This window comes from Clarias gariepinus, chromosome 4, assembly GCF_024256425.1.
Source record: "Clarias gariepinus isolate MV-2021 ecotype Netherlands chromosome 4, CGAR_prim_01v2, whole genome shotgun sequence".
Taxonomy (NCBI): Eukaryota; Metazoa; Chordata; class Actinopteri; order Siluriformes; family Clariidae; genus Clarias; species Clarias gariepinus.
Genome location: NC_071103.1, coordinates 29,701,439 through 29,725,758, shown reverse-complemented (window position 1 = coordinate 29,725,758; position 24,320 = coordinate 29,701,439). Strand labels below are relative to the sequence as shown.

General features: G+C 36.9%; 1 protein-coding gene across 2 annotated transcripts in view; it reads left to right on the top strand.

The window, feature by feature from the left end:
• Positions 1 to 24,320, top strand: part of LOC128520341 (lethal(3)malignant brain tumor-like protein 4) — a 68,852-nt gene that overhangs the window by 9,797 nt on the left and 34,735 nt on the right. For both annotated transcript variants that reach the window (XM_053494538.1, XM_053494539.1), the window contains exons 2-14: positions 3,690 to 3,771; positions 5,888 to 5,974; positions 6,057 to 6,111; positions 6,294 to 6,379; positions 11,343 to 11,447; positions 11,627 to 11,762; positions 12,178 to 12,269; positions 12,933 to 13,084; positions 14,025 to 14,101; positions 17,874 to 17,959; positions 18,451 to 18,561; positions 20,485 to 20,599; positions 21,523 to 21,634. In XM_053494538.1, the coding sequence (XP_053350513.1) occupies positions 5,897 to 5,974; positions 6,057 to 6,111; positions 6,294 to 6,379; positions 11,343 to 11,447; positions 11,627 to 11,762; positions 12,178 to 12,269; positions 12,933 to 13,084; positions 14,025 to 14,101; positions 17,874 to 17,959; positions 18,451 to 18,561; positions 20,485 to 20,599; positions 21,523 to 21,634 (1,205 nt within the window). In that variant the 5' untranslated portion in view covers positions 3,690 to 3,771; positions 5,888 to 5,896. The remainder of the gene's footprint in view (positions 1 to 3,689; positions 3,772 to 5,887; positions 5,975 to 6,056; positions 6,112 to 6,293; positions 6,380 to 11,342; positions 11,448 to 11,626; positions 11,763 to 12,177; positions 12,270 to 12,932; positions 13,085 to 14,024; positions 14,102 to 17,873; positions 17,960 to 18,450; positions 18,562 to 20,484; positions 20,600 to 21,522; positions 21,635 to 24,320) is intronic.

The following is a 24,320-nucleotide window of genomic DNA, read 5'->3' as shown; positions in this document are numbered from 1 at the left end:
TATGTGGTAGCAAGGTAGTTTCCACATGTTCCGCAAGCTATTCAGAAGCATTAACTGCATTGGAGAATTTATTCAGAAACGTCATAAGTTAGGAATTAGAAATGGCACAATTTTTGCGATTTTTTTTTTTTTTTTTAGAACTTCTGATGTTTCTGTATCTGAAACAACATAATGTTTCTAAAATCTTTCAACAGTAAGCTGGTATTTCCTCTTGTAATTATAGCGTTACAAGATGTATATTAATAATAGCCTGCCTTCCGGTTTATTTCGATTTTGACCCTTGAACTCACCATGTGTGAAACTCATTTTTTCTCATTATTACAGTACGTGTACATAACCACTGAATGGGATATTATGGGTGTTACCCTCTACTGCTGGTATTTAAATAATATGACTATCACATATAAAGTGTATATCAAAAGGATATGTGTCTATATACAGGTGCATTTTAAGAAATTAGAATATCATCTAAAAGTTGATTTATTTCAGTGATTCAGACTGATATATTTTAAGTCTTTTTATTTCTTTTAATGTTGATGATTTACAGGTAATGAAAACTCAAAATTCAGTATCTAAGAAAATGTAAATATTACTTAAGACAACTGAAAAAAATGTATTCGCATGCATTACTGCAGTAAGGCGGCATGGCATGGAGGTGATTAGTCTGTGGCACTGCCTAGGTGTTATGGAAGCTCAGGTTGTTCTGATAGCAGCCTTCAGCTCTGCTGCGTTGTTGCGTCTGGTGTCTGGCTTTTTCTGTAGCACTGACTCCAGCTGCAGTCCACTTCTTGTGAAACTCCCCCCAAAATTCTTGAGTGGGCTTTATTTCACAAATGAAACTGTGTGTGTGTATGTGTGTGCATTATACAAACAGTTGTATGCAAAAGTTTAGGCACCCCTTGATAAATAACAGATTTTGGTGATTTTTTTTTTTTTTTTGAAAAGGTGTTAACACAGTCTGTCTTGGGAATGAAAAAAAAAGTACAATATTTTCAGCAAACATTGATGCATAGTTACTTTTTCTGCCATGAACTGAACAACAATAAAAAACAAAAACCTTATTATGGCACTGTGCAAAAGTTTGGGCTCCCTAAGTGTTCCAGAGTCTCAGATTTTTTTACTAGGTTTTAGACTTGAACCTTACCTCCGTTCCCATTATAAAATCTAACGTCAGACGGATGCAACACAACATCTACAGAAGCCTGATGTGTTTTGGAAATAATTGCTGTGGACTAATGAAGTTAAAATAAAACTTTTTGCCCACAAACAGCAAAAGCATGTTTGGAGAAAAAAAGGAGCAGCATTTCATGAAAACACCTTGCCAACTATTAAACATAAGGGGTGGATCTATCATGCTTTGGTGTTGTGTTGCAGCCAGTGGCACTGGAAACATTTGCCCGGGTGTAGGGAAGAATGGATTCCACTAAGTACCAGAAAATTCTGGAAGCAAACATCACACCATTTGTAAAAAAGCTGAAGCTGAAAAGCGGATGGACAATGTTTCTAAACATACCTTGAAATCCTCTATGGAATACCTCCCGCGACGCAAGCTGAAGGTTTTGAAACGGCCATCACAGTCCTCTGATTTAAACAGATCTTAAAAGAGCTGTGCATGCAAGACGACCAAAGAATATTACAGAACTAGAAGCCTTATGCAAGATGGAATGGGAGAAAATACCAAGTACTGTACATGAATTGAAAGATTTGTAGCTGGCTATAAAAAGCATTTGCAAGCTGTGATATCTGCCAGAGAAGGTGTTACTAAGCACTGGGTGCTCAAACTTTTGCACAGTGTCACAATAATGTATATACAGTATATATATTTTATCATTGTTCATCTTTTCAATTAAAAATCATCAAAATCTGTTATTTATCAAACTTTTGCATAAGACTTTGTGTGTGTATATATATATATATATATATATATATATATATATATAGATATAGATATATAGATATAGATAGATAGATAGATATTTATATCACACGTGTGTGTAAATATATGTGTGCATACATACACACACTTGTTCTAGCTAATAGTTACAGAAACTCTAATTTTGGTGAACTCGTTGCATCTTAGTAGCTCACTTTCTTATTCTTTTCCTTTTTAAAATTCTTTTAATTACAAATGGCGCAAAAATTCCAACAAATGAATTTCAAATACCAAATCATCATATCGCAAATCTATTCCACTTTAAAAAAGAAAAATAAAATAAAAAATAAAGTGGTAGTGGACATATTTGAAGAGAAGTCCTATCTTGCAGTGTACTTGCATCCATTGTGAGACACTGTCCTCTGGGCGGGAGCTTCCTTCTGGGTGGGATATTAAACCTGATTAACCTGGCCTGAGGTGAAGGAGACGCCCGAGGCATTAACTCTGACACTGCACTCGGTAGAACAGGACTTGGATATAGCTTTCTGGTTCCAGATACAAAACCCACACACAGTCCACAAGTTCCATGTTTGGAAGCCGGGACATGGGTTATTTTGTTTGGGGTGAGGGTGTGTAATTGATGTATGATATTTTGTGCAAGTTCAGTAGCAGTATGAATGTGAGTGATGTCACACGTTTGGGTGATGAGTTCATTTGGTAGCAATTAAAAAATTAAAATACTTCCAGATTTTGAATCAAGTAACTATTTCAGTAATCCTCTAACACTAAATGTCAGCAAACGTTTGTCAGGATCTGTTTTTTTTTTTTTTTTCTTTTTTGATAAAATACATACAGTACCAGTCAAATGTTTGGACACACCAGTCACCCAGACACATTTTTGTACATGCTAGAACAATACTGGTGTTTCCCAAACTATGGAATGCAAGTGCATTTGCAAAACTCATCATGCCCCATAATGAAACTGGCTTTAATGAAGACATTCCCAGGAAAGCAAAACCAAAACTTACTGTACCTTTACTTCAGAGGAGAAGTTCATTTGGAGTTACCACCCTCAAAAATCACCAATAGCACTCAGAGCATAAACAGTAGACATATCTCAATATCAACTGTTCAAAGAAGATTATTCCATATTTTCCAGTTTTTTATACAGTATCGAAAAAAAAATCAAGAAAGATCATAGAATTAAAAGGTGTATTCAAACTTTTGACTGGTGGTGTAGATCACTACTTGTGTAATATTGTTTTCTATTATAGGTTTTTTTTTTGTCTGAGGTTGTGGGTTTTTAAATTGCTAGTCATAAAGCCGTCTTCACATTCTTATGGCTTAGATATTCTTTAGTCCTAATAGTTTAAACTGAGTCTTTTAATATAACATTCAAACCACATTATCACTGCTTTATTGACATGGTCTCTGCCAGTGCCAGTCAACCCACAGAGCCTTTATATCGATGATTAACAGCTGTCCTACTGCTTATACCTCTACAGTATGTGTGTGTTGTAACTGAATTTTAGGAGACTGGTAATATCTGTGTGCGGTATATTTACTGACTAATTATGATCAGTGATCCCCCGGAGTGGGAGAATCCTTGAGGATTTGGAAAGCCTTTTTATAACTGCGTTAATTGGGTGCTGTAGGTCTAGATAATGGCTCAGTGCAGCAGTGTGCAAATTACTGCCACTTGTACATTAGACTAAACAGACGTTCCTATGGGGTTTATCCGAAAGCCCTTGCATTCATTTATTTATTTATTTATTTGTTTGTTTATTTATTTACTCATTTGTTTATTTAATGGCAGGTTTTGGAGTGATTCGCCATCAAGACGTAGAATGTGATTGGAATGGGAGCCGGAGCGCCGATTCCCTGATAGGGTGGATTAGGTAAGTGCAAACACCTAACGGCGAGTCATTTAAGCCTAGTGTTGATTTTAGAACAGTGCCATACTTGATGTGGTTACTAAAGAGACTATTGATGATAAAAAATATTGGGTCATTTAATGCAACGTAGTATCCATAATACCTGTTCTTTATCTGTCTTTTTTTTTCTTTTTTTTTTAGTCTCTGCAGCTAAAATGTTTAATACTTATATTTTATATGTTTCATAAACTTTCTGTGGTCTTGAATAAGTGACTCAAGTCTAACAAAACAGTTTTAATAATAGGTGAAGAGGCACCATTATGTCGGTCAAAACTGACTTTGACTTCGTTCTGCTTTTAACGTCACCAGATGATGCTTTTAGGGTGTTTAAAGAAGACTTTTTTATGCCAATAAAAAAAACTTTTACAACTTTAATGTTCTTTTAAATAATATCTTTTAAATGTGTTAATTGATTTAAAGTGTTTTTTCTGTTTTTGTGTACCTGTACTTTTATATTATATATGTATGTATGTATATATATATATATATATATATATATATATTTAATGTGGTGGCCAAAAAAGTATAAAGACATAGTCATGCGTAAAACTTAGTATCCTCTCTTTTAAAGTGTTTTTGTGTTAAAACATAATCATAATTAAAATCATCTGATCTTAGTATTAGGCAACTACAACCTCAGACGAGCAACAACATATAATTTCTCTCACCATGCAATTATTTATTTATTTATTTATTATATGAAAGTTTTAAATAAAATAGACATACGACTGTCTTTAAAATTTAAAAGTTTTGATTTTAAAATGAAGCCAAAAAAAAAAACATGCGTCTCAATGTCACTTTTTTGCCCACCACTTTGTCTACCCATTGCTTTATTAATACATTTTCTGTTATTTTATTTTCTTCTTTACGTGCAAATGTTTGAAGCTAAACATGGTGTTAAAACATAAACATATAACCTTTATATGTTCCACTGGGAAACACTATTTCTAACCCAGTTCTCTAACTCTAACTGGTCTTGCAAGTAAACCGTTGTGTACATGATTTGTTTATTTGAGCAGGAAGTGTATTTTGTTCCGAAGAACCTCTGTAGGCTTTTCTTTATTTATTTAAATTTTAAGTGCTTGATTTATTAAGGTGTACAAGAATAAAAACTAGGCTTTTGGAATGTAACCATCTTTAGAACACCTACGTACAATGTGTGCAAGTGTCTTGAGCCATCAGGCATTTCCTCATATATTGCTTTCAAAGGGCCGGACTGTTTAATTTAAGCTGCAGAGACAGCTCTCCAGGTTTCCTGAATGAATTTTTGGCTCTCATTTCTAGCAAGTTTTTGGCTCTGATTTTCAGTCTAGCCCTTGTAACCTGACTAATTTTAGAGGAAGTATTTTTTATTTCTTTGTTTAAGCCACACCGTTTTATAAAGAAGTCAAGATCCTGTAAAACAGGTGCAGTTTATTATACTGGTGATGCTGAATGCTGAGTGGTTGGAACAGACGAGAGGGGAAATGAGGATGCTGCTAATGTTTTTTATTAAACAACCAATTTTTAAATAGTAATAATCCACACAGACAGATTAATTTAAATATTAAAATATCAAAGTAAAATATTTGATCCTATTTTTTATGTAATTTACTGTACATTATTTAATTTAATTCAATATGATAAAATGAGGGGTTGCATAATATGCATATTACTGTCTGACTGTACTGATCAAGCAGTAGTGTTTGTTTTGCTAAGCTGAGTAATCTAAATTCAGCAGGCCTTTTGGATATCCTGATTCATTGTTTTTTAATATATCATAATGTTTCATAACATTTAAAAGTTTTATGGGTTTAATACAATTATCAGAAAACACAGTGGTACTGTATATACAGTAGTATAACTTTGCCGCACTTTGATTTACCACACATAATCAGACTATGAGCTATAAGTAGAAATCTAAACAATATCCTTCAGCATTTATTGTTCAAATCTATATATTCTGTTGGGAACACTATGGCACTAGTACTTATTCACAGTTGAAATATAAATCATCTTTCAATCACAATCCCTGTGGAGTCTTTTTTTTTTCTTTCTAGCTGTTCTTTTAATAACCACTATTGTTTGCATGTCATTCCAGAGTTCTCTAATGATGCAGGGAGAGGACAGAAAAAAAAGGAAACAGAGTTTGAATCCTAGAAGTGTGTCAGAGGAATACTGTCTCAGAGTGAGTATGGACGAACAACCTAGCCTTCATCTCTAACTGTTTTCCCTTGGGATAATAAAAGGATCACCTCTTTCTTTTTCAGGAACGTCCGAAAGAAGACACGACAAAGATGAAAAATAAACTGTCTTCTTCAGTCGGTAAAACGTCCCTCATGTGATCCAGCCTTAAAGACTTGTTTACTGCTAATTAATACAGCACTAGAATTTAAGAGTCCTTTAGAGCAGGTGTTAGTGTTCCACTCAGTGTAAACATAAAATCTTAACACGTTTTATGCAGTGTGATTTATATTTATGACTGTCTTATTGAATTTGTTTTGCAGTTACCAGTAAGAAGAGGCCCTGGTCATGGGATCAGTACTTGGAAGAGGAAAAGGCTAGTGCAGCCCCCGTGAGATTTTTTACTGAGGTAAGAATTAATTGGCAAGCATTTATTTGTTGAAATGCACCGCTATCCTGACACTGCTGATTTCAGTCTGAACAAGCGATTTATGCGCCGGGTTTTGCGCAGGACTAAAAATAACGCCAGGCAGCAGTGGGAGCTGTGAGCTTTTCATATCGTGTGAATGTTTAAACCATGCGCATTTTCAACCTTATCATGCACAACATCTAGCTTTAGCCATACTCATTACAGACACCTGATTTCCTGTTAAAAACAAGGCAGCGCACTTTCTAATAGTCCTTATTCAGAGGCCGCCATTAGGCCACATAAAGCACACTTCAGTGAGTGTAAAGGGATAGCTTTAATATATGCAGACCTAGACCACTCGGGTATCCACTGTATATCTGGCAGATTATTTAAAGTGTATAATAATAGTGAAAACATGGATTAATGACAAGGAATATGTAAAGTCGTTTCATTATGTATTGAATTTCAGCCTCTTTGATTAAAAAATGCTGTTGCATGCACTGTTTTTAAGGAAGAACATTTCCAAACATTGTAATTGATCATCCTTATTGGGATGATTTCTAAGGTTTCATGGGCAAAAGTGCCGAATAATTCGGACCGTCACATAAAATCAGACTGTACTGCAAAGTAATAGTGCTGTGCCTAAAATGTAATGACACAAACTCTTTAGTATATTAGTATATTTGGGACTCAGTCCATGTATTTCTGACCCTAAGTCTATAACTAACATGCTATTATGGTATTATAAACAGGTTATGACTAACACTGGCAATGTGACCGTCACTGATAGCGAATATTATGTAAAAGAACAATCCACACCTTTCCTTACTCTATAAAATACTGTGCCTAGCTGCCTGTTAATCACTGCCTTGGTGCTGTGTAATATAAAATACTCAGTCACACTTTGAATATAGGGGGTTTCCCCAAGGGTGGCCATGTGGTTGAAATCTGGCTTGCTAATTCTACTGTAGCTAGCTAGTCAAAATGCATCATAGCGTGCAAAATAATTAGTTGCACAGAGACCGATGAACATACCACTGGCAATATAGGTAAAATGAAAACCTTCGCAATGAGGATAATTCAGATTACTCGTGTTTATGTTGAAAACACATAGTATGCTCCTGACATTGCTTGTTTGCATGATGTGAAAATCCATGAAAGGTCAAGTGCACAAAAAGCAGGGAGCATAAAGTGATCAGGATTATTTTGACTCACTGAATAACATAATGCTACTAATAATAAGTAAATCTGCTATAAGGTACGCTGATAAATTAGTTTATGGTTTACAGGTATGCATGGACTTTAATACCCGGCTTGTTTGCTTATACAGCGTAATTTCCTTTTATTTAATTGAACTATTTAATTGAACTATTCTTTTGATTTAATTAATTAATTTACTCTAAATTATATGGTTGTTCTTGCCCAATCTTTATATTCTTTAATTAATGGTAATAAAACATTAGATTTTTACGAAATGTGCTGATGGTATTTTTAGTCCCTGACCCGTGAATCATCATGAGGGTGTGTTTGTGATACAGACTGCAAAGCACTTTTGCAAAGAGTATCTTCTAAACTCTGTAAATGTAATAAAAATAATCGATTTAAATTCATCAGTATAATCCATATGCAAATGATATGATGTAAAGTCAACCAAGCCAAGGTTTGTGCCAGTTAATTTTCTTATATGCAAATTGGCACACACTCAGAAGCATCTATAACATACTGTGCAATGTCTTTCAGGATTTTCAGGATGTACAGGATTTTAATAGAAACCACATTTCTTGTGTAAACGCTCGTATGAAAACATCAGTTCGTATCCAGATGATAAATCTCCTTCTAAATGCGTTTGAATTAATGACTCGCTCTTTTACACTTTTCTCTTTCAGGACTCAATTTGTTTCTGAAGTCGAGGTGTGGTGGTGACTCACCCGAGTGTTTATACGGCATATACGATCTTATAGAATTTTCCTCCCAATTCCAACCCAACACCCGTGACACTGCTCCGATTGTGATTTACTTTTACAGGATTTTCATGGAGACTTAGGAACATCATATGAAGGGTTTTTAAGTCAAACCAGGACTTTAATTGTGCAGAATAACAGAGTAGTGTTATGAGAGTAAAAATTTCCTTTGTTTCTTTATATAATCCCCTGCTTATACTATGGCATGTATCCCAGTGTTCAAAGTAGAAAGATTTCTCAGTATACCAGAGCCATGATTGGACTGGTTGCTTCATGTTTGAAACGCTGGCCTCCCAGGAACCCCTTTAATGGCCCGAACATATGTAAATGGCTTGGTCTATGTGCAAACGGGAGGTCTGGATTGTACAGGGTACAGCATATGGCAATACCTTCCAGCTGAGTTTCTGTAATGTGCCACAGACAGATGCATCTTTTCCACATGTTGGTGAAGTCAGTTTTTAAGGATTGGTTCGTCCACTCGCTGCATGTTCACGGGAATGACTGCATCTGGCTTCGAACCATCTCCTAAGTGATTAACATTCACAGACATGCGACCGTCTTTACAATGTTTGCGTCTCATCATCGTGCTGTGTTTGACGTCTTCGATTAATGTCAATCGGTTACGCGTTCATTGAGGAGAAATTTCATTGTCCCAATTTGCCTTGAATGCCCTTGTATTTTAAAAACAAATGTACTTGGCTTTAACTCTTTGACATCTTAAACATTTGCTACTTAAAATGCACCAGTACATGCACAGAATGCAAGCACAAGTCTGCCATAGTCTAAGGCCAATGTACTGTATAATAAGCCGCATTACCAAGCCTGTGCTATTTGTGGCAGAGATCGATGAAGTAGTCTGGCTTCTGTTATGTTTATTCCAAAATACGCAGACTAATGCCTGTGTGCAAGAGCATCTGCTGAATAGACGGCTCAGAGCCGAGACTAGCTCTGGGTTTTCTGTAAGCTTATCTGATTTTTATCTGCAAATAGTGATATTTTTGCTACATGTACAGTATGTACTCATTTATGGGTTAAAGTTGTAACTTGTCAGCACTGGGCTCGAGTTACTTTAGAGTAGAAGTGCTCGCTCAGTGTTAAAGTGTCTTATTATGATAAAGCTGGACTTTGAAACTAGTGAAGGCACATGTAGTGAACATGCTGTTACTTGCTGCTGGGTGTCCAACTGCCAAAACTTACAGTTTTTATATAGTTACTTTATACCAAAGGTTTATTTTTGCTTAAATTTGGTGTGAAATCTTGTGTTACTTTCAGTACTGTTCCTATTTGGGAGGAATAATTATAGGTATTCCTGACAGGCAGTATGGAAAAGATTTGCTGACTTGAACGTTTACTGACTCGGACCTGTGTACTTTAGACATCTTTTTTTTTTTTTTGGTCTGTTTGCTTGTTGAGCATCTTTCTGTGTTGCGACTGTATTGCTGCTGCATAATAGTTCTCTTTATGATGAATGTGTTGAGCAGAGTGTTTGTGCCTCTAGCACTGTCTTTATTGAGGGGAGCTTTCTGCAGGTCATTTGTTCAGTGAATAAGTCATGTAGGTAAGCCGTTCACACTGCAAATTTTCCTGAGCTGCTTAGGCCAGCTGCTACAAAGGTCGGGCTTGCAGAATTATAAGCCTAAAGGCAGCATTTGTGTAAGCGAGCATATTGATTAGAAAAGCTGTTGACAGATGTTGTGCTCAATAATGGTGGTTTAAATGCAAGTCTGAGGAAGATATGATGTAAATAGTTGATTCTGGCATGATGATAAGCAGGTTTAAAATGTTGAGAGTTGCTTTACATGAAAATGTGTGAAATTGTGTAAATGTGAAAACATCAAGCAGCAGTGTTTATTGCTCATTTACAGCGAAATGAACTGAGTAAACAAATGTGTTTTCATTGCAGTAGAAAGATATGGGGGGAAATGTATTGTAAATGTAATGTAATGTTTAAAGTATGTTATTTTTTTATTAATCCCAATAATTATTCAGGGGTAAAAAGGTTTAAAGCTTGCTATGATATTAGTGCAATCACAACGGTCCCTGTTCTTTTGAAAAAGACTGAAAATACAGATGTTCATACTAAGCAAGTTTACATACAGGCAACTTTTAGCACAAACTAGATCTTATAGAACTTTAATACTAAAATTTTAAGAAACTCTTAGTACGATTTGGCTTCATAATACATTTCCAAAAAAAAAAAAAAATTATTTATAATCTCACTAACCAGTGTTTACCAGAAGAGGGCAGGTTCTTCTCAAGGATTCTTTCTCATCAGGTCATCTCAGGAAGTTTTTCCCTAGCCACTTTTCTCAGTTAAAGCAAAACTTTTGTCTGTAGTAATAACACATTTGTTATACACAAGGGAAAGCCTATAAATCTTGTAAGTCTTATAATCATAGGTCAGCGGTATATCATTAGGGGGAAGACATAGTTTGAGCTCTACATCTGGATGACGTCAGAAATCTGTTGCTACCCATCTGCCCCACAAAGCACGCCTGCAGCGTTCGTCATGCTCGTCATCAGGGCTGCTTTCTCCTTGAAAGGATTTGACAAGACATCTGTTCTACTTAGAAATATGAGTTAGTTTCTCAATTTCCATGGCAACCAGAGTGCAAGGACGCTCCTTCTCAGTAATCAATATCAGTGACATGAAATGCACCTGTAAGGATTTTTTTGTTTGTTTGTTTGTTTCTTGGATGCTGTTTCAATCGTCACTATCAGATGTCATTTTGCATTTACGATTTAATTACATACATGTAGCACATAATTGCACTTTAGATTCTACAAATTGTTCAACTCTTTCTCTACCCCCCTTCACATGACCCACTGCAGGATCATGGGTTAAATTCAAGAGCAGTGTTTTGGTCATAATCCGACTATTGACGAAAGACTGGAAAATGATTAAACACAGGTTTTGCATGGAAACGAGTTGCTACAATGTGTAACTACACCTGCTAGTTAGGTATAATGTTCAGTTCTTATACAATTTTTTTTTCTTCCAGTACCAGTCATTTCCTTACGGCAAGAACGGCTTTAAAGTGGGGATGAGACTAGAGGGACTCGACCCCTTGCATCCTTCTATGATCTGTGTGCTCTCCGTGGCTGAGGTTAGCACACTACACTATCTAAAGCTTTCTCCATTTAAAGAGAAACTTGTTGTATAGTCTTAATCCCTTTAATGCATCAGATGATGATGATGGTGTAAAGGTGATTTTTTTTTTTTTTTTTTTGATAATTGTAATGGAATACTTTGCATTGGTTGTTATTTCACTTGTGTGTCCTGCAGGTGATCGGCTTCCGTCTGCGTCTGCACATCGACGGATACTCAGAGTGCTATGACTTCTGGGTTAATGCCGATTCCCCTGATATCCGACCAGCCGGATGGTGCGAGTCCACAGGTCGCAAACTACACCCTCCAAAAGGTAGGGGGGAATCACAGGCTGTGACCTGTGGTAATAGAAGGAACATGTTAACCGTGTTTCCTGTTTCCACCAGGCAGATGGCAAGCTGTCTTTTTTTTTTTTTTCTTTTTCTTCTTCCTCTAATCAACTGTCCACCTGTGCCACATGGTTTTAAAGGATGGCGATTCATTTACACAGTCTGTTTATAAAAGATAATATAAGACAAATGGTCCTTGGGTTACGCTCTTACATTGTTAAATTAATTACATTTATAGATAAATCAGGATTAATGAATCACATCATAAAAATTAGATAATCTTTATATTTTCTCATTTTGTCCTGAATAAAGTCTGTCTTTTTCTCTCTTGTTTTGCTCTTTAACTTTCAATCTTTCTCATGACATTTTGCTCTCGTCGTCTGTCTCTCTGTCTCTCAGGTTATAAGATGAATGAGTTTAACTGGGAGAAATACCTGGAGTCTTGCAATGCTCAGGCTGCACCAAAGAATCTGTTCAAATCCCAAAACAGTGTAAGTGCACAATATATGCGTATATGAAACCAGAAGGAGGAGAATGCCTCTTACGATGTAATATGTAAAAAGATGTAATATTCCAGAAATAAACAGCTGCAGTGGTAATGTCATGGTTTTATTTCTCTGGGTATCCCAGGCCTTTTGCACCAAATATTAAAAAATATATATATTAAAATTGGCTTAATATCAGTTTTTAAATGCTGTAACCATTTTACAGATGGTAGGGTATAGTCTAGGAAATGTCACGAAACCCCAGAAGGTGTGTTATTTCATCATAGATTTTCAATTTAAATGGTGCCACCTTTTAAACCCTTTATCTAATTGCAGCCAAAATCACCTCAGGGTCACAATTGTACACAAAGTGCAATTCTAAACTGTATATATAGATACAATCTATTGTATTAGGATTTTTTTTTATTAAATGCAGATGAAAAGTATAATAGCTGATGATAAGATCTGAACTGAGGTCAGCTGTACAAACTCTGATGAACATAGTTGTGCTTAATTATCATTTAAGCAGACAAATGCCTGAAATGCCTTGGCATACAAAACAGATATTTTTAAATCTGGTTTAATTTATTATTATTATTTTATTTATTTTTTTTATTCTACAACCATAAGAAGGTTAGCTCTCTAAATAAGATGAATGTCTTTAAACAGACTACCACCACCACGAAATTTGAAGTGGGCATGAAACTGGAGGCAGTGGACAGGAAGAACCCCTGCCTGGTGTGCGTGGCCTCTGTGGCCGACATCATAGACAGCCGCTTCCTGGTTCACTTTGACAACTGGGACGATACATACGATTACTGGTAAGCAAGAAGGCAAACTATCTGGTTCAATACTGGATGTTATAACCAACACAAAAAAAAACAAATATGCAAGAATTTAGATTTGTCCTGGGTTAGGGTATAAATCCCTAGAGATTATTAAACTCTTGGCTTGAACGTGTAATGAAGGTATGAAGGTGTGATATTCTGGAGGCATGTCATGGCTCATATCCTGCATTTATATATGGAAAAGTGTATCTGATTGGCTTTCGAATCACTTAAGGAAAGCATAACGCCTGCAGGATAAACATCTGTCAGGGATCTCTTTAAAAGTCGTCCCTCATTTAACATGTTTTAAGTGTACTAATTTAATTACATGGACTAATTATTCGATTAGCATCTTTTAATGATGGGCAATAGATGTTGGGTATATTATTAATCTGATTAAGATTGATATTTTATCATGCCTGCCAGAATTGGGTAATAAAATACAGTTTAAATGGAAGCATGCGCAATTAAATGCAATCCCTTAGAAAAAAAAAAAAGGAAACCATGTTTAAAGAAGATTAGCATATTGTTTAATGTGTTAAAAACAGGGAAATTATTTTCTTCTCTCTGTCATACTGTCTGCTTCCAGCAGGAGAAGCTCTGAGTCTTTCCAAATAGAGTAGTCATCTCATGACGCACTGCAGAACACACACATGCACAGAGCAGAAACTGTTCATACTCACCATAGTCCACATTATTTCCCCTTGCAGGTTTCTCTTGCTTTTATGTTTGTCATATTAGAGCTGAAAGCATCCAGTACCAAGGGTGTTCAGTCAGTAAAGCTTAAATATATGCCAACATATATTTATATATGAGGAAATTATATTCTTTTTCTGACAACAATAAAGTGTTGATTAAACTTAGGTTTGTAATTAAATGTAAAAATAAGGAGGAGACGTATGTATGCGTTTCTTTTTTGTTTGGCTTTGCTTAGGTGTGATGCCAGTAGCCCCCATATCCACCCTGTGGGCTGGTGCCAGGATCACGGACGACCTCTCACAGCACCTCAGGGTAGGTACCAAGCCATGAGGTTTTTTTAATTAATTAATTAATTGATTGATTGATTGATTGATTTTAATTGAGTGGTTGTCTGTCCTGGTCTCAAAATTTAGTTTAAGAAAATAGCAATTTAGCAAGACAAACTCTTATCAGAGCAACGTACAGAATTCAATGAACTATTCATCTCTATTCGAGGCATGTGATCAGTTTTCATGCTTACTTTTGTCTGATTCTGTGTTATACTGTTGACCATTAAAAAATAAATAAAATCAGTTTTTTTTTTCATCTGTGCAGTAGTTAATATCCTGTAAGAAGGCAGAGAGATGAGAACTCAAAGTCCTGTATTAAGGCAACGTGATGCAATAGATGTTAAACTTAGGCTTAGTCATTGACTTGCAGTAACTTACTGTTTTAAGGTGGAAAGCTAGTCAGTAAATGATCATTTAACTCAACTTCTTATATTTTGGCCACCTTGAATAGATTTGTAAGTGGCATGGTTGGCGTAGTGTTTTGCATCGCAACTTCACACCTCCAGGGTCAATGATTCAATTCCGACCACAGGTCTGCGTGCATGGACATCGCTCCCCCCATGCTTGGTGATTTTACGAGAAAGACATTTACATTTACATTTAGGCATTTGGCAGACGCTCTTATCCAGAGCGACTTACATTTTTATCCCATTACACATCTGAGCAGTTGAGGGTTAAGGGCCTTGCTCAAGGGCCCAACAGTGGCAACTTGGTGGTTGTGGGATTTGAACCTGGGACCTTCCGAACCGTAGTCCAGTGCCTTAACCACTGAGCTGGCCCCATGCAGAATAGGCTAAGTGATCTCTCCAGACTGCTGCAACGTGCGAGTGAGGGTGTGTGTTCTTGTGCCCTATGATGGAGTAGCACTCTGTAAAGGGTGTATCCCAAGTCCCTTGTTATAGGCTTCCAGCCTCCCACGACCTTGTACAAGACAATGAACTATCCATTTATATTCGAGGCATGTCATCGGGTTTCCTGCTCACGTTTGTCTGACTGTGTGTCATGTCACTGGGACGATATTAAATAATAATTTCATTTTTTGTTGTGCATTAGTTAATACCCTGTTTTTAAAAACATAAAATGTCTAAAGACATGAAAAAACTCAAAATACTGTATTAAGGCAACATGATGCAATAGATGTTCAGAGTTTTCTCAAATTAAGCTTAAATTCATCGAATTAATTTTCAGTTTTGAGGTGGAAAGCTAGGCAGTAAACGAAATAAGCGTGAGTGAGCGAGTGAAAAGTTTTGTTGTAAGTCAAACAACTAGAATTTCAATTCACCCGCACCATAACTTAGTTCCCCTAACGAGCATGAGATTGCTCAATTGCTCAATCAGATTGCTCAACTGGGATTCGAACTCACAACCTTGAGATGATGAGGCTTTTCTGTTGCACCAATCAGAAGTCTGTGCATGTATTGTATTAAAGCTGAGTGGCTGGTTCAATGCAGAACAAAAACAAACTAAAACTATCACTTTTCTAACATTTTAAGACAAAATATTTCTTAAAACGCACATGCAGCACATGAACAAACCTTTTGTATAAAGTTTGTCTTTTTTATATATATTTTCAAATAGTACATATGGAAGCATTCTTCCTTAAAATGTGTGAATGTTTTAACAATAAAAAAATAAAAATAGAAGTTTCAAGTTTTATTGTCATATACAGATAACAGTGAGGCATCATTACCGTAATGAAATTCTTAGACCCGTGTTCCCCAACTTTACAGAAGTGGAAAGTTAAGATTAATAGACTTACATAGGGGTCCAGAACATTATATCTGATCCCAGTACTTACTGAAGTCCTTGGGCACGAAAGGTTCAGTAATCACTTCTTGAATATGTAACCAAAAGCCAGCCAGTTTGTCAGATATCAGACTTGAATAGAATTATACACAGTTCTCATAGTGCCTGGTTCCTTCTTCTTTTCTCACTTTCTGTCTCCCTCTCTTTCTGTGTGTCTATTTGTTTGAGTCTGTCTCGCTCCTCTCTCTCAACCCTCATTTCTTTTCTCCTGGTCTGCTGAGTTGTGCCAAGCTAAAAGCTGTACCCAAGTTTTTACCCAAAGTGCAGCTGTCATCATTTTTCTCCAAATAGCTCAGCCTACTACATAAATTCTCAGGCGCATTCATTATATATCGAGCCATGTACCAGTGGTGTGTTGGGGTAAAACCTGCTCTGCCTCTGTTATCTCTTGCTTTTTAGCTCAGCTTTATCATTTGTCAGGCTGCTGTGTGAGCACGGGACCATGCGATTGAGCACTGGAGACCTTTTGGAGAAAGTTACACTGTTGTCAGAGAGAGAGATGGAGCAGTCTAATGCTGCTGTAGCAGTGGGTTGGGAAAAGCTGGCTCATGGTGATAGCAGCTAGCACAGCCGTTCCTCCCCTGAGTAACTGGCTTGGCTTGGCTTAAGTTTAAACCCAGATGAATGCGGACAGGATTATATCTTTATTCACGTACTGCACAATCCGACAAAGATATCGCCTGAGTAAGCAGCACATGACCGGATACAGTTCATTATCCACAGCTTCAATTCATTTGTATGTGGAGACATTGTGTGCTTTTGAAATATAATCAATTCAGTTTAAGCTTATGCCTGCAAAATGCTGGTTAATGACTGGTATTTTGTTCTTTATGGAATAGAGCAAGTTATTTATTTGGTCGGAAAATGGAAACTGAAACCGGGTTGCTATTGAGACAATGTGTGCACATAAAAAACATATTTTATTTTGTGTTTGCATGTGTACAGCAAGTGTGTATTGTTTATTATAACACACTTGTGGTCACGTGTGTAAAGCAATAGAAAGTCTCATTAAAGAGGTTAAAGATCCATTTTCTCTCTCGCTCTCTGTATCAGCCTCTCGCTGTGTGCACGCACATCATTGGACACCGTGCCCCTTCACACACACACACACACACACCCCTCCTCTCGCCTTTACACTCACACACATACACCCTCTCACACACACACCCTGCTCCTCCTGCCTTCACACACACATGCTGCTCTACACAGAAACACTGCTCTGTCGACACAGCTGCCTGCATGCATAAACGGAAACTCTTATCTGTCGGCATTTATATATATATATATATATATATATATATATTTTTTTTTTTTTTTTTTTTTTTTTTTTTTTTAAGGTAAAGTGTAGGTTAATTTGTTTTATTTTTACTTTATATTTTGTATTAATTATTTTTAACCTGGCAAATAATTTTTATGTATTTTTTTTGGTCTGTGGAACAAATAATTTGAGTTTCTATTATTTCTTATGGGAAGATTTGCTTTGATTAATTTGTGTTATGAAATACGAGCCCACTTTCGGAGTGAATTATGCTCGTAATCCAAGGCTCGACTGTACTTCTTTCCTATGTAGGAAATGAATCTGTACTGAAGAAAGGTTTTGAAATTTATCTTACACTTACTCATCCTTGGCTGTAAAGGGTTTACAGTCTGATAAGCCATGAACGTCTGACTTATTGGCAGAAAAACTTTATAACAAATAAAATCTAGATCTTCCGGATAATGCAGTATGAACCATTTCCTGTATCAGACAGTGAATGGTATACTCCTTCTGTTTCACATCTGGTAAATAGCGCTCTTCATCTAGAAAGGCGCTAACGTTTGCCATTAGCTTAAGCCATTAACAACTCATTCAGTCACGTGCCTCGTCACGTTACTCACTAAGGCAATGAGCCTGGCAGCATGTGTGATGCCCTTCTCTAATCAGATTGTGTTGTTGGCTTTTGTTCAAGGACACCCGAATCCGGAGCATTTCATATGGGAGGAGTATTTAGAAGACAATGGTGCTTCTGCGGTTCCGAGCCAAGCCTTTTGTATGGTGAGCAAAGAATGATCGTCACATCAGCACGAGACAACATTTTGTATAAAAAAAAAAAATTAAAAAACACACACACACACACACACAACACTTGTGTGTGCTTCTATTTCTGTTTTCTTTTTCATGTAAACATGTTTGTGGGGGGAGGGGTGGTGTATTGGGTGGCCTCTATAAGGAAAAAATAGCTTTCCTATATATATAAAACCTGCAGGAATCAAATGTTTTATTTTGATTATTGAAATTAAGGTTGGGATTAGGTTTACGTGTGTAGGCATAGGATTAATTAGCCACACGTCAGGATTATTAATCATAATTATTAATACATTTCAGCTGGCTGTAAAAGGGACTCCTCGAGGCTGTACACGTTTTTGAATGGCACTTTTAATTAAAGCAAGCCCGCTCCTTTTCCACAATAGCTTGGAGTTGTAATTTATGTGACTACTGTAGCCTAAAAGCCATGGAAGGCTCTGATCAGCGCTGTCTGTCTGCAGAGACCTCCGCACGGATTTCAGAACAACATGAAGGTAGAGGTGGTGGACAGGAGAAACCCCATGCTGATCCGCGTGGCCTCTATTGTTGATACTGAAGACTACAGAGTGAAGGTGAGCTAAGGAACAACACCGAGCAACACAGACACCGTCTTCACATCAGAAACATGTCTGGGCAAGGGACGATTAACAACCGGTGCCTTTCTGTTCTATTATCTCCTGTGGGCATTATTATTATTATTAGACATTATTGCCAGAACTTGGTGTTTATATCACATTGACATTATTGTGAAATACAGATCTTTTATTGGAAATGTCCCACAGGCATTATTGTCAGACCTAAGTGTTTCTTTTAAATTGGACATTATCTTCAAAGTTTTTTTTTTTTTTCTCGCCACACTTTCTACTTTTATTTCTGAGGATGACACAAGGTAGGGGCTGGGGGGTGGTTTTCTGATTTGTTTCCTAATTTAGTCGTGTCCAATTCCCACCCATCATTAGGGTACTCCCACATCAAGGCTAATACTTCTAGACAACTGGTCAACTGCAAGCTCAGGGAACGGAGTAACACACTCGAGGGATGCCCGTGAATGGCTTTAGAGCTATGATTGATGTGAGAGCGCTAAGTGCCTCCCACTCCTTCCCTCTCTGAGAGCTCGGCCAATCAGCTCTCCAGACTCCCTGGCTGCAGGAAGCTACAGCTTCACAATGATGAAGTGTTAGATGAAAATTTCTAGAAAAAAATTCCTAGAGTCCTTGTTTTTATCGGGATGCTATGAACTCTAACAAGTGTGTGCTGCTATTTTACAGTACATTTGTATTATGGGTGTTGTCAGTGCTCTAAATACTGTGTGTTCTTACTGGCCATGTTATTAAATACTGCCTTTTTAATTATCACATCTTAGTCTGACACCTGAATGTTTTTTCCCTCAGCATTCTATTAATTGAGCAGTGACATTATATTGGTAATACTCCAGGAGTTTGGAAACCAAAAACATCGAGTATGTTATTGGGGTGTGTGTATGCATGAGACTAAGCTGAAAACACACATCACATTATGTAATTAGGATGCAGTAGACTCCATTATGAAATTTACAAAGTACATTCCCTTAGTTGTATTTATTCCGAATTTAACGGTCCGATGCCAGGCATTAGGAGTGTGGAGTTTTAATGCAAATCAGAAGAGCTGGTTGAATGTATTGATTTATTATTATTATTTTTCGATTAGACGCAGCTGAGTTCATGTCAGACTATAGCAGTCCTGAATGAGAAGCGTTTTTCACTATATATTGATCATAATGATTATAACCTTATAATCATTTCATTCCATTTGTCGTTTTTTTTTTCTACGATTTCTTTTAAGATTTGTCCAGCAGACTAAACCTGAAACAGTTTGTACCATAAAAATGTATTAATGGACCATTTGTGTACAGTGATACAGAAGTAGTACTCCTTTTTAGTGTAAGGGAAAGGAGTGCTGCTAAGGAGTGTCACCAGACACAGTGGTCCATTAATTATTAAAGTTAATGGTTAATAAAGTTTTATGGTACAAACTGTTTCAGGTTTTGTAATAATTGAATATGTTCTTGGACTATAGATCTGCACTTAATGATGTTTGCTAAGATTTGTTGATGCAAATGAAACCAAATGTCTCTCTAAATGTAACTATATATCATTACTGTGAAATCGCATTAGACCCTGTTCATATGCTGAGATGGTCCAGATGTAGAATACTTTATGCAGATTATTTTGTGATTTGATGTCTTTTTGTTGTTGTTGTTGTTGTTGTTGTTTTGAAGGGGTTGGGGTTAGTATTAGTAATGTGTCTCATTACAAGTAAAAGAATATAAAGGTTTTGTTATAATATATATACCTTTATATATAAAGGTATTGTTCACCTCGTCCAGCTGCCAGTAAATCTATTGCTTTTATTTTGCGATACTTGAAATATAAATAAATCCTAGCATCATTTTACATTACCTTATATTATATAAACATATACTTTAAGACTTTGTTTCAACCTAAACTTTGTAACAGGTACACTTTGACGGCTGGCACAATAAATTTGACTTCTGGGTCGACTCGGATCTGCCAGACCTTCATCCTGTAGGCTGGTGTGCGAGGACAGGTCACCCCCTGGAACCTCCACTAAGTGAGTGTAAATTATTATAACCTTTATGTTATGCTGTGCTGCACAAGGGCATTTAAAGGTGAGGTATAGGTTGTTCTTGAACATATTCTGTTTTATTTGAGTACAACTTACTGTATGTTTTAAAATCACTGTACCACTGACGATGCAGGATGAGATACCTTTTGTTGTAGCACTACATTGGTCCATATTGGAAGATGGAATGTACTGAAAACAGTTTCTGATCAACAATGACAGCATCAACTACTGCATTTGTCTGGAACACAAGTGCATGTTTAATAAAATAATTAATTACCAAGGCTCTGGCTGTAAAAAACAAAACAAAAAACACCAAATCAGACTGTCTGTAAAAAAACATGTAATAATATGTATGTAAAAAATTAATAATTCTTAAAGTATCTACTGTAACAATGCAACCTTTACCGTCTCCCATTCACCTCACTGGCTGTGACAAGCCGAGCTAAATTAGATTTTTGTTTCTAGCCCCAAGAAGCCCCACTCATAGATTTCCCAATGACATTTTCACTTCTAAACCTGACCTCTTTGTGGTCTGAGCTGACATTTGGCTATGTTGATTATCCTGTGTTAAACTTGACATGGCTACGCTGTGCTGTGTCTGTGCATGAGATTCGTGCACTTGAACAAAATACCGAACTGTTGTAGCAAGAAAAAAAGTTAAGAAAACAAATAACAGAAAATGCATTATGTTTTATAAGGAGGGCATCATCTATTTCTCATTCTTTTTGCTATGAATGCAGTGGAGGTACTGTAGCGTGGCGTCAATATGCAAGCTTCTGCATTTCTGCTGTGGTTTTTCTGGTTATTGTTTACATTTTTATACCCAGTTTCTTTTCTTTCTTTTTTTTTCTGAAAGTTGATGTATTTTAGTATTATTTATTTGAAAATTTATGTGGCTGTTTTACCAGCATATGCCGGTTCTTCTGACCTCAAGAGCTCCATGACGCAGGGAGTGTGTCCAACCCCAGGGTGCAGGGGAGTGGGACACATCAAGGGTGCAAAATACACAGGACACCACAGGTATGGCATGACATTTGTCATAGTTTTTGTTGCCTTAAGCATTTCTGACTTAAGATCATCCTGTTGAAGTTTAAAGAATCAACGCAGATTGAGCAAGATATGAGAGAGTGTGTTTGCACTGAAGGTTCATTTAAAGGCATTCATCATACAAGTGCAAGGAGAGGGCATTTTCGAGGAGAGTGAAGATCACTGAAGAACCAGGTTAAAGGGGTCACTCCTGAGCTTTTGCATGACTGAAAAGCAATAGCAGTTACCGTATACAAAACCTCTCTTCCTCTGATGAACAGGAAAATTCTATCCCACAGCCTTTTATGTAACCCGATAAAGTCCTGTATGCTTATGCCTCTTTCACTCCTCACCCTGCCTTTGCAGATCAGTATCATCACCTGGAGAAGTAGCAAGATACGTTTGATTGATGTGAACCAAAGTGTAGTAGGAGTTGTGATCTGCTGTCCTGTTGTGTTTAATCCATGTCCTTTCCTCCTGGAAAGAATTTATTTAACCGCTTCGCTGTTCACCTCTCCCAGCCATGTACTGACGGAGAAATCAGTCAGGGCTGGAATATGCATACTTTGCTTCGTCCTTAGACAACGAGACCGGGGTCCTTCCGAGAGCCCTTTCTGATTAGAGTCGACAGCGAAAGATGCTGCGTTCATGAGCCATGCAGCAGAAAATGTTCTTCCCAGCCACTGAATAGAGCTGAGCTTCATTAGTGAATAATTTACATTCTATTTGCATACATTAACATACGATTGCCTCAGAACTAACCATTTATGCTTTGCAATAGCATTACTTTTTCATCAAGAGTCACAGGTAGGAAGCGAATACGATATTAAATCGTGGAAGAGTTTACCGTCATTAGAAAAGGCACCCGGGAAAACACTATGGAGGGTTTTTCATCTCTTTGATAAGCTGCCTTTAATGATTAGGGCAGCTTGAAGTCTGCCGACGTGAAGGGGTCTTTGACAGAGATGATCGCAATTAACAAGTCCTTCCTATAGATGCTTACAAGAAACTGCTTAACAGTCTTTAATAAAAAGACTTGGCATACATGTTGGTGCCATACTCTCAAACAGCTACTTCTTATTGTTTTTGCACAGTGTCTGTATTTCCTTTCCCTAGCCATTAATAGGAAATAAATGAGCTGAACCATTATCCGAAAGTGAAAATAGCGGGGTAGTCGTGAGTCATAGTGTGATTTCCAACGCGGTACATTCAGCTAGAAAGAAGCGCACACATTTATTTTTAAAACCCGTTCACATTTTCACCAGTTTAATTTAATTCCATTTCATTTCAGCATTTATATAACGCTGTTAATAATGGACATTGTCACAAAGCAGTTACAGAAATCCTGACATGGATTTAGATTTAGATCCCTAATGAGCTAAAGCCAGTGGTAAAGAAGAATTCCCAGATATGATGATGATGATGATGATGATGATTATGATGAAGCATTGAGAGGAAATGGTACTCTCAGAAGGGAACCCATCCTCTTCTGGGTGACACTGGATAATGCGATTATGATTAATTACCCTACCACAGTTGAATGTACTGAATATGTTGAAGTGCTCTTCGGAATACGAATCAGTCTTTTTTTTTTTTTTTATTCATAAGAGATTTATGCTCTAACTTTGTAGTATGCAAATGACAATCTACTGAATAATTAATGCACAAACTGTTCCCAGTTAGGGCAATCTTGAGTCCCTAAGTGAGTCGGTCCGTTGCCATTTTTGGGACATCATTATGGAACTCTCGAGCAATCCCTCAGCAATCTTTAGGCTATCCATGTGGGGCCGTCCTCAGCTCCGGCAAGTGATTCGAAGATAAAGGAAGCTCCAAGCGGGAGTGAGAATGGATCAGGCAGGGCTTGAGGGAAAATAACTTCAGGATCAACAGCTCATCAGCCAGCAGGAATAATGTGTATAGCTCCACTTTGGGAAGGAGAAAAGGAAAACTGTTGAAAAATAACCATAATTTAGAATTTTGGTTTTGCATTAAGAACGAAGCATATTGTACCTTCTAAAGTCAAACTCTTGTGTTTCTACAAAATATTATGGACCACCAAATACATGATTTTAAGGATTTATTCTAAACATACTGTATAGGGCGAGGGATCCCAAACTTGTCAAGCAAATAACACCAAATGGATTTTATACATTCAAGTCTTAAATTCTAAGGAAAGATTAAAATAGTGATGATATGATGCCACTTTTTACGACACATTTGCTATATTGAAGTCAGGAATGAAAAAGACAAAAATAATGGTTCCTGCAGACAAAAAAAGTGAAGCATGAAATAGTTTTCAAAGCTCACCCTGTCTTTTACAAGGCAGTAAGGAGCGCCTTTAAACCTCTTCAAAAAATCGTATGACCTCTCCTTAAGTACGCATTGATTTTTGTCTGGAAGCCATCTGTACTGTAGAGAAGGGCGTCATGCGGTGAAGCACAGCCCGTTTGACTGCAGTAATTTTAGCCTCCTCACATCCACGCTCGGTAATCTATTTTTGCACTCCTCCTAAAAGCCTTCAGCTTCTTTTCTCATTTCTGCTTTTAAAAATAGTCTAATTGTTCATGGTTAGCATTTGGAAGATTTGGAGATCAAGGACGAGTGCAAACGATATATGCATACACACATACATGGTGAACAAAGTGCACAGCCCACTGTTAGACCTGTAGAGCATTTTTAT